We start from the raw sequence: 11,320 nt of genomic DNA on the forward strand, positions 1-11,320 counted from the left end.
TTGATAGCATTTATACGTCTGCTTATGTTGTTATATCTACAATATATGAATATATAACTAGGATTTTTCATGTAAAATGATCATGAAAAAAGGGTGTACTTGTAATTTACCCTAAAACACTGCTCAAAGTTACCATTCAAACTTACTAATTGTTGCTGATGTAAAAATACTTATTGACCGTGGCTGTATTTATTCAAATTCTCTCGAAAGAAAAAGACAAAATCTGCATATGCACAATTATGCCACCAATAAAACCACAATAGCTACATGTAGAGGAAAAACCCACATTACTATAGAGGTCATCCATCACCACCTGATCTCACTCGAACGACTGAAAACACGAACACCCCCTCCCACACTCATCAATTGAGTTCTCGCTTGAATTGACCGCTCCCCTTTTCACGATACCATGTCGGCACCCCCTGATGGGACATGGCTTTGCATTCTAGCACCAGACCTGCTCTCGGTGCATTTCTCAAAGGACTTGAAAGGTAGTTGCCGACAGGTGGTCTACGAATTTGGATGCAATTTTTATTAATTTTGGTGTTCGTTGTACTGTCATGATTGAAGATGAATAGATCGGAAGTTTTCTAAAAAAAAGCAGTTTCATGCGAGCCAGTTAGATTTCCCAATTAAAATGATCAACTTTTTATTGCCTAATTTTTTTAGTGTCATTTTTTACATCATCCGTTGAAGATGATCTTAACATTGCATTTGATTTCTCTCTTTTTTAACACTCGACAGGTAGTAGAATGCAATCCCCGTTGTGCTACAGATACCTCAAACCCACGCGCGACCGTCCATTCCCGATCGGACGGCCAAAATCGCAGACGTAACCTCACACACCCTTATATTACCTTCCGCCTGTGACCCCCCTTCGCCCACACGCCCGACTCGTGCTCGCCACGGCCGCACTACCCCCCAATCCCTCTATTGACCTCAAGGTGTTCGACCGCGCGCGCCGCCATGGCCTCCATCTCCGCCGCCGCCAAGGCCACCTCCGCCGCCTTCGCGCACAAGGTTCCCTTCCTCTCCCCTCCCCTCCCCTCGCCCCCCTCAAGCTTCTCACTCCGCTGACCCCTCCGTCCCCGTCCTCTCCCCTGCCGCAGAAGGAGCTCGCCGCGGCGGCGCCGCAGCAGCAGCGCTTGAGCGCGGGCGCCAGTAGCCGGCGCGCGCGGGCCGGGCGCGTCCGCGCGGTCGCGACGCCGACCCGCGCGCCGCGCTCCCCCGCGTCCACCGGCTCGGTGAAGAGCCCCATGACGACGACGGAGAAGATCCTGGCGCGGGCGTCGGAGCGCGCGAGCCTCGAGCCCGGGGAGAACGTGTGGGTGGACGTGGACGTGCTCATGACGCACGACGTCTGCGGGCCCGGCACCATCGGGATCTTCAAGCAGGAGTTCGGGGAGGACGCCAAGGTGTGGGACCGCGAGAAGGTCGTCATCATCCCCGACCACTACATCTTCACCAGCGACGAGCGGGCCAACCGGAACGTCGACATCCTCAGGGACTTCTGCGAGGAGCAGAAGATCAAGTACTTCTACGACATCAAGGACCTCAGCGACTTCAGAGTATATGCCTTGCTGATTCATTCCGTTTAGAGCTTCCTGATCGAGGTTCATTCAAGTAAAAGCAAGATTTATGTGCTTAAAGAGCTTTGAACTCTTGGTTTGTAGGCAAATCCAGACTACAAAGGTGTTTGCCACATTGCGCTCGCCCAAGAAGGTCACTGCCGACCAGGCGAGGTATTTTTTCTGCCTACATGAAGTACTGGAAGCTTGAGGTTTTGCTGTACAGGTTTAACCTGGTTCCCCTTGATGTAATAGGTTCTCCTTGGTACTGATTCTCATACCTGCAATGCTGGAGCCTTTGGTCAGTTTGCAACTGGAATTGGAAACACTGATGCAGGTTTTGTGATGGGAACTGGAAAGGCTCTTCTCAAGGTGTGCAAGCATGTTAAATTACTTCCGGATGGAATTTGAAAATAGTCTTGCCATGAGAACAGATGGGACATATCTTTCTCAGTCTGAGCAATCTTTGGTTCTGTATCTCAGTGATGTGTCAGGGTTTCTTCATTTGTTTCTCACATTCTGTACATTATTCTATCATGTTTCTCATATTCTGTACATTATTCTATCATACTATACTAAACTACAGTTTATTGCACAAATATGGAAACTTAAGATATGCATTTGATAGAAGTGACTATAAGTTCCTTTTTGTTTATAAATTATATGCTGGTCCATCCAAAAATACTCAGGTGGTGTTTGGTTCTCTAGTCTTAGGACTTTTTCTAGTCCCAACTAAAAAGTCCTAGTCCCTAAAAAGTCCCTCCCTGTTTGTTTCCAGAGACTAAAAAGTCCCTAGTCCCTTCCTAGAGGTTATTAAATGACCATGTTGCCCCTAGTATATAGAAAAATAACAATCAAACAACACCATGGGGTGGCGGGCCAATGGGTGCATGGAGGGGCATTGTTGGAAAAGTCCCAAAAAGTCCCAAAAAGACTCTCCTTGAGAGTCTTCTTCATTTAGTCCCAAATGCCTAGTTTAGTCCCTAAAAAGTCTCTCCCGTTTGGTAAAAAAGTCTCTAAGAGAGACTTTTTCTAGTCCCTACACAAGTCCCTGGAAATAAACACCCCCTCAATTCAATGCAGAGATATTAGGTGTAGTATCTGATTAGCACCATTCAAACAACAGTTATCGATCTCTTTTCCATTTTTGCATCCTGTATGCTTCTCACATTCTGTTTATTTTTAGTGTGATAAAATATTGGTTTTTGAACATGCTATCTCTTTTCATATCGTGGAGAAACTTTTCTCTATTTCTTTCTGCATACAGCGTGTTCCCTATGGGAAAAATGGTGTTTTGATCTGTTTAATCTTATTTTCAGGTGCCCCCAACCATCAGGTTCGTATTAGATGGAGAAATGCCACCTTATTTACTCGCTAAGGATCTGATTTTACAAGTAAGCCAACAAAATAGTCTCGGTTATGCTAAATCTTATATTTTTTTTTGTCAGGAGTTTTTCATTGTAACCGAAATGTTTCATCCTTGGTCATATCTGTTTACAGATTATTGGTGAGATATCTGTATCTGGTGCAACATACAGATCGATGGAGTTTGTTGGATCAACAATAGAAAGTCTAACTGTATGTTCCATGTTCATAACTTGGTTAATCAGTTTTTATTTAATGTAAAATTGAGTTTAGTGTTTTCACACACTTGCTAGATGGAAGAACGAATGACATTGTGCAACATGGTTATCGAAGCTGGTGGAAAGAATGGTGTTGTGCCTGCTGATGAAACTACATTTAAGTACCTGGAGGTATTGAACTACCATCTGAATGTTAATAGTAGGACCGAAGGAGTGTGCTTTTTCCCCCTTCAAAGTTTGAGATAACCACTGCGGGAAACAATTTACAGCTACTAGCTAACAATATTTTTATATCATGCTAATTGTGACATCATCTGCCATCCTCTACACTGCAGGGTAAGACATTGGTCGAATATGAGCCTGTCTATAGTGATGCTCAGGCCAGGTGATTACAGTCTCTCCTTGCTCTTCTTGCTCTTGAGACATGTACATCAATCTAGACAATTGAATTAAAACTATATTTCTCATACAAACCTTCACTAGTTGACTTCGAACCTAATCAATAGTAAGGTTGTCTCTTTTGCATTTTATGGACAAAATGGTTGGTCCAAAGTCAAGTTGAACAAAGTTTCCAGTAAACAATGTCGTTGATTGCAACCAAAGTTTGCATATTGATTAATTATACAGAGAGTAGGGGTCTTGAAATACTTTGTGCAGGGCACTTACAATAAATTTAGATAACTGGTTGTTCACTACTTTCTTCAGCTGATCACAATAATGTGGAACCCATTAGGCTTGGACATAATTGGCTACCTGTAGTGCTTCTCAGTAGGCGGCATCCTTTGGGAAATTTAGAATGTCCTTGTGCAGTTATAAGTTATCCTTCCTGTGTGGCACACACATAGCCATACAAGCTGACATTCACAAAATATTGCCCATATTTTCTGATGTCTTGCGTCCGAGAATTTGAATGCTGTTCTCGAGTTTGTGTTTTTTCCTTCTAGATTCATCATCAAATGGTCATTGTGTCATGTTATGAATGGTGTTATGACATATTGGCATATGTGCAAGCTTTTGATGTCTGTTGTTCTAATATTTGATTGAATTTTTTTATTTCAGATTTTACAGTGACTACCGGTTTGATGTGTCTAAATTAGAGCCAGTAGTTGCAAAGGTTTGTTAACTATTCTACTCGTTTGCATTCTCTCTGTTGTTTTTGTTAGTTCTCTTGTATAATGATGTAATCTCCATGAATGTGCAGCCACATTCTCCTGACAACCGTGCTCTAGCAAGAGAGTGCAAAGATGTCAAGATTGACCGAGTCTATATTGGTTCTTGCACTGGTGGTAAGACCGAGGACTTTATTGCTGCTGCAAAGGTGTTCTTAGCTTCGGTAAGAAGCTTCAAACCATCTTCTTTTAGCGTGGTGATATATAGTCAGGATTATGTTTTCTTTTTATGCATTTTGGCATACAGGGTATCGGCTATGTATTCTGAAACTTGCAGAGTACGATTATTTCAATGGTTTTCGACTTGTTTGTTTCTTATAAGTTTTGTATGTTGTCTTCCCTCTGTATACTATAATAACTACTCAACAGAGTAGTTATTAAAATAGGAAGTGTTGTAGGTTTTCTGTAATTATTAGGCCTGGCAGTGGGGCTACATAAGCTTAACCTGCAGTGCTAATGAATAGGCTAGTATTATTATCAGGACAGGTTCAGTATGCACTTTGAATTTGATTGGATCTACTTTTAGGACTAACTGGTATTGTTTGGGTTAAGGGACATACACATTGTTAAGCTAAATAAAGAGACCCGCATATTGTTCTTCTTTTACTGAAAGAGCCTAATGTGGGCCAGGTTTGGGCACAGCTAATTGGTCCTGTATACATGGACAACCATCAATGCACAAAGGGCATTAGTGGTTTCATATAGTTATGTTTAGATTATGGAGCGTATGGGTTGGCATGTTCTGGGGTAAATGTACAAGGATTAAATTAAGTTGCGCTCTAGTTGTGACCAAGGGCCATTTATAGAGAACAGTGATGCCATTGTTTGGATCATTATTAGAATTTAGGCATCTGCCTCGACGTAAGAATTCCAACTTGGCTGACCGTATGGCTGAGCGACATAAAGTATTATCATTACTAACTTATTTATCAGTATGCAAAGCATCTTGGGCTATCCTATTCCTGTAGTTCTTTGTGCTCAATCCTAAATATGCACCTGTGACATATTGCAGTAATTAAATCACACAAATCCATGATTACCTGACTTGCTACAAATTGTTTCCTTAATACAGGGCAAGAAGGTTAAGGTTCCCACTTTTCTCGTTCCTGCGACTCAAAAGGTGACAATTTGTGATAAAATATACGGATACAATCATCTTCAGTTTGTGTTACTAAAAAGAATGTGAGATCTTGCAGGTGTGGATGGACGTGTATAGTCTCCCCGTACCAGGATCTGGTGGCAAAACATGCTCCCAGATATTTGAAGAGGCTGGTTGTGATACACCAGCTAGTCCTAATTGTGGTGCTTGTTTGGGTGGTCCTCGTGATACATATGCACGGATGAATGAACCTACGGCAAGTATCTTCTAGTATTTCTAAATATATTTCTATACAGTAGATATGCCACTTGATATAAATGTAGAATGGGGACTTGCGTGTTTTCTGAAGTGTTAAGGTCGGCTAATTTTCTGGATAAGACATTTGACCTTGAATACTGATACATGTTGCTGTCCTAAAAAAACAACATCCGCCCCGAACTGTCATATCCCCACATTGTTGGCTAGCTGGCTCCTGGCCGTCATCTCTCCTAGGGTTTCGAAGCCACCAGTTTGCTCTAGGCTGCCGTTCTCAAGCCTAAACACAATGCTCCCTCATTAGTTTTGATCCCCTACTTAGAAGGCCTTACTACCACATCCTTCTGATTGGGGACACTTACTTGCATGAGATATCACATGCTAGATGTTCATGAAACCTACAACTGCAAATTCTGTAAAATACCTTTTTCATGTATTAAGGTAGAAGGCCTTTTTGGTGTGTTAAGAGAAATGTCAAGCGTGCTGCCACTCGGCTTTGTTGATAGATTGTTTTTTGGTGATCTCAGAGTCATGTATTTGGGTGCAGGTCTGTGTATCAACGACGAACAGGAACTTCCCGGGCAGGATGGGCCACAAGGAAGGGCAGATCTACCTGGCTTCTCCCTTCACCGCGGCGGCCTCAGCTTTGACGGGATATGTCACGGACCCCAGGGACTTCCTGTCGTAGAGATCTTGAAAACAATGAATTTGTGTTGCGGACCGTCCTGTACTGGTACTTTTTGTTCGTGTTCGAAACTGTAGTTTAGATGCGTCATGTGTGTGTCGTGCTGAGAAATAAGCTACTCAACGAGTAGCAGTTGTAACTGAGAAAGGTTCTGTTGTATGCTTTTTCATTGGCATTACCAGTGTGCTGTCAGGAACAAACATAACTGTTACATTATTCCAGAATGATACTGTATCTTAGTACATGATCTGGTAGCTGTTGATGTGGAACGGCGAGTACACCAGAGTACCCATTTCAGACGGTTGGACTTGTGCTTCACCGTCTTGATCTCTTCTTTGATTTTGCTGGTACATACCATCTTGCTGGATCAGAGGCGGCAGTGAGGTCGACGATGCAGAGAGGGCCGTTGATGTACTTGAAGCTGAACCGACAGTCAGTTTGCTTGGTTTTCCTAACGAACAGCAGTGCCCATTTGCCTTCCTTTGTATGAGAACTTGCGACTTCTTTCAAAGAAAATTCAAAAAAGAACTTGTGACTTCTGTTCGAAACCAATCCCGTCTTATTGTTGAAGCTGTTATTAGTGCAAGAGCTACATGGAGCGAGTGGGAGATCTAAAGGTTGACAGAAAGGCGCCAAAGTTAACGGGAAAATAGTCACTCATCAACTATGCCTCAAGTCTGACTCTTTGGGAGCTTCGCTTAACACAGTTGGTCGAGCTACACACAAGCTAATCAGTGTCGTGTCCATATTTATTAATAGCTACACACATCCAGAAAAAAGCGGGAGAACATATGGTGCACCGAACTCCGGTAGCACATTTTAAAAATGCTTGAAAAATTCTAAAAAATAGGGCATTCACACAATATCAATGTATTTTTTTCAAAAAAAAAATACATGCTGAACTTTTTTTGTAATATAGCATGCCCATTTTTTAAATACAGTGAACTTTTTGTATTATGTGGTGAAAAAAATTTAAATACACACTGAACTTTCTAGTAATATACAATGAATATTTTTATAATGCATGGTGAACTTTTCCATAATATACGGTGAACATTTTCTTAATAATGTATTGTGCGGTGAACTTTTTATGTAACACAGTAAAGAGAACAAAAAAAGGGAAACAGAAAAAAAGCAACAAGAAAAAGAAAAGGAAAAAAGAACCAAATCAGAAAAAGGAAAAAAAAACCAGAACTAACCACTGAAAAACCGGAAGCGAAAAACCACAGAAGAAGTCAAGAAACGAAAAAAAACCGCAAGAAACAGCAGCGAACGAACATCACGCGAATCGCATACGTGGGCCGGCCCAACTGTAGGATTGGCCCGTGTGATATCAGGAAAAAAAAGTTCGAATCTCCCTCCCCGTGCCAAAGTTTTCAGCGCGCCTCTTCCTTTCCCTCCCCGCCCCCAATACCGATTTCCTCCAAACATTTCGCGAAAATTTTCAAGATCCGCAGGCCCTTGGAGCCTTCCGACCAAAAATGGCAGGAAACGCACATCCTCCGCCGAAAACTCAAATCTTTTCACCCCCCTCCCTCTCGTTCCCTCCTACCTACCTCCGCTACAAGTACCCATGGAAGATCTTCCCAGTCCCATCCACTCCGATCCAGCCACCTCGCCGCCTAGCACAGCACCAGCACCGTGCCGGCCGGATTCCAAGAGCGGCAGGCAGCACTTCTCTTCTCCGAGATGGCAGTTGACCGCGCCGACAAGGAGAATCTGCCGCCTGCCACCGCCGCCGTCGCCCGTCCTCATGGCGTAGTAGCCGTCAGGAGCTGCAAGCTGAAGCGGCTCGCGAGGGCGCGGAGGCGGGTGCCGTTGAGGGACATCACCAACCTCTTCGTTGCGGAGTGGCAGCAGGCCCTGCTCCAGCAGCCGCACGAGGGGCCGGCGGCGGCGGAGCTGGCCGTGAAGAACGGGCCTGCCGGCGGTGCGGCATTGAAGCCTGGCAGATATGTGCTCCGGAAGGAGTTTAGATAGCTACCAATTGTACATGGATTATACTTCTTATGTCATTGTCCAACGATTCATTGGACAAGATTTGGTTGGATGGATTATAGGAAATGAACTTCTGAAAGAAAAGAAATACAGTAGAAACATATGTCAAATTTGATTCTTATCGATGAAAGGTGTCGTTCTGAATCGGAATCTGGAGCTCTGCAGTGACATATTTCGAGGAATTATACTTGGACTTGAGATCTGCTTCTCCCCTTCTCTAGCTGACATTCAGAAAATATTCCCCATATTTAACTCATGTCTTCTGTACGAAAATTTGATTGCTGCTGTCCAGCAGCGTTTTTCTTCTAGATTTGTCATCATATTTTCTTTGTGAGATGTTGTCAATGGTGATATGGCATATGCACAATCTTTTGATTTATTTTGTTCTTCTATTCAATTTATTTTATGTTTTCAGATTTTACAGTGACTACCGGTTTGATGTGTCCAAATTGGAGCCAGTAGTTGCCAATTTTTATTAACATATTCTACTCTTCTGCAATCTCTGTATTAGTTAGTTCTCTTGTAATGATGTGATCTCCATGAATGTGCAGCTACATTCCCCTGACAACCGTGCTCCAGCAAGAGAATGCAAGGATGTCAAGATTGACCGAGTCTATATTGATTCTTGCACTGGTCGTATGAGTAAAGACTTCTTTTTGTTTTTGCGGGTGAAGAGTGAAGAGTGAAGACTTCATTGCTGCTGCAAAGGTGTTCTTAGCTTCGGTAGGAAGCTTCAAACCTATCATCATGTAGCATGTAATATATAGTCAGGATTATGTTTTATTTTCACGCATTTTGGCATACACTGAGGTGTTGTATTTTGAAACTTGCAGAGTACGATTATTCCAATGGTTTTGTACATGTATTGTGTTTGTCAGTTTCTTATGTTGTCTTCCCTGTACATACTATGAATTAACAGAGCAGTTGTTAAAATAGGAAGTGTTGTAGGTTTTCTTTAATTCACTCTATGCAAAAGCATCTCGGGTCATCATATTCCTGTAGTTCTTTGTGCTCAATCCTAAATATGCGTTTGGGACATGTTGTTGTAACTAAATCACACCAATCCATTGTTACTTGACTTACTACAAATTGTTTCCTTGATACAAGGCAAGAGGGTTAAGGTTCCGATTTTTCTTGTCCCGGCGATGCAAAAGGTGATACTTTTGTAATAAACTGATATGGATACAATCATCTTCCAGTTTGTTACTGAAAAGTATGCGGAATTATCTTCCCACTTTTCTTGTCCCCGCTACGCAAAGGGTTTCAGTTACCGTATGGAATTGCTAGTCAAAGCCACTAGTTTGTTCTAGGTTGCCGTTTTCAGCCATAGTGGAAAATAATACTAGCTATAAACAAAATGCACCCTATTAGTTCTGATCCCCTACTTAGCAGGCCTTGTTACCAGATGATTCTTATTGGAGAGACACTTATTTGCATGAGTTAATCACTTGTTAGATGTTGACGGTCCGCAACACAAATTCATCGTTGTCAAGATCTCTACAACAGGAAGTCTCTGGGGTCTGTGACATATCCCGTCAACGCTGAGGCCGCCCCGGTGTAGGGAGAAGCCAGGCATATCTTCCCTTCCTTGTGACCCATCCTCTGCCAGGGAAGTTCCTCTCAACACACCAAGAAGGGCTTCTAACTTTCATGTGCTTCAGAAACCATTCAACAGTATTTGCGGTTGTAGCTTTCAACACACCAAGAAGGGCTTCTAACTGTACTTTTTGTTCGTGTTTGAAACTCTAGTTTAGATTTAGATGTGTCATCTGTGCGTCCCGCAGAGAAATAAGTTACTCAACGAGTAGAAGTTGTAACCGAGAAAGGTTTTGTTGTATGCTTTTTTTTCCGGCATTACTGAGTGTGCTATACATAACTGTTACATCGCCACCAGGGCCGGTCCTGACTTTTCAGAGGCCCGGGGCGAACTTAAAAAGTGGGCCCACTGGTGGGAAAAATCAATTATATATTGACATAAAGCATAATTTTTTTTTTTGGATTGAAAGTTCTAGGAAATTGCATTACCAAATAACGTCTCATAATACACCATGGGTAAACAGGAATGCACATGCTTGTCTTGGCAACAACCAATAAAGTCTTAATTCTTATATACCAATGAGGATAGGATTCCTAACACCGGAGAAAACAAGATAAATACTTTTGAGGCAACAATTTTACAGGAAAGGAGCGGGAACACCTGAATTTGTCAGAGGTGAAATGGAAGAAATCCAGCTATCCAATCCCAATCATATTGCAAGAACTTTGTGAGCTGTTGACCCAAGAAAATCACAATTTGCAAAGAGACTAGCGGATGAAGTGTTGCCTGATGCCGCACACTCGATGGGAATATTTTTAGGGAAATCCATAGGGAAGTGAGATAGAGAAATTAATAGTGGGTCAAAGAAATCGGCTACTTATTTACTAGCCATGATGTGTGCTTTGGGAGTAGGAGCGTTGGAGCGGGATGAGGAATGAGAAGACAGACAAAGAATTCAATCTAGAGAGAAGAAACGGCGGTGGCGGCTAGATGGAACATAAGTTGGCTGCCTCCTCACGATTCATGTAGTAACATTAGTAAGTTAGATTAGGCTATAGGCTTTAAGAATGATGGCCTTTTTCTGTTACTCTGGTGGCTTGCTCGGTGCATTTGTTTAACAAATGTTGGGCTGTCTAGTATACCTAGTGTATATAGATGCACAGGGTCGGGCCCCCCATCAGGCTGGGGCCCTAGGGCGTCGCCCTTCTTGCCCCTACCCAGGGCCGGCCCTGATCGCCACACAAAGGTATTCCAGAGGGCAGTGCTTCGGTAGACAAAAAACAGCATTGTACGGGAAAAAGAGGTAGTTGCACGATCTACTCGCCCGCCCGGCGATCACGGTACTTCCAAGTGGTCGATCGCCGCCGCCGTCGCCGCATCTCATCGTCGTCGTCCGACACCGCGGACGTGAAGGGCCTGATGTTCG

General features: G+C 43.0%; 1 protein-coding gene across 1 annotated transcript; it reads left to right on the forward strand.

The window, feature by feature from the left end:
- The first annotated feature begins 885 nt into the window (after positions 1-885).
- Positions 886-6,601, forward strand: LOC123131953 (3-isopropylmalate dehydratase large subunit, chloroplastic). Its single transcript, XM_044551686.1, has 13 exons — positions 886-1,020; positions 1,110-1,568; positions 1,674-1,742; positions 1,824-1,940; positions 2,888-2,962; positions 3,069-3,146; positions 3,227-3,322; positions 3,487-3,536; positions 4,211-4,265; positions 4,353-4,484; positions 5,393-5,440; positions 5,517-5,675; positions 6,222-6,601. Exons 1-13 carry the CDS (start codon positions 967-969, stop codon positions 6,360-6,362), a joined length of 1,533 nt encoding a protein of 510 aa, XP_044407621.1. The 5' UTR covers positions 886-966; the 3' UTR covers positions 6,363-6,601.
- Positions 6,602-11,320: the final 4,719 nt, after the last annotated feature.

The sequence above is a fragment of the Triticum aestivum genome, chromosome 6A (assembly GCF_018294505.1).
Source record: "Triticum aestivum cultivar Chinese Spring chromosome 6A, IWGSC CS RefSeq v2.1, whole genome shotgun sequence".
Classification (NCBI taxonomy): domain Eukaryota; kingdom Viridiplantae; phylum Streptophyta; class Magnoliopsida; order Poales; family Poaceae; genus Triticum; species Triticum aestivum.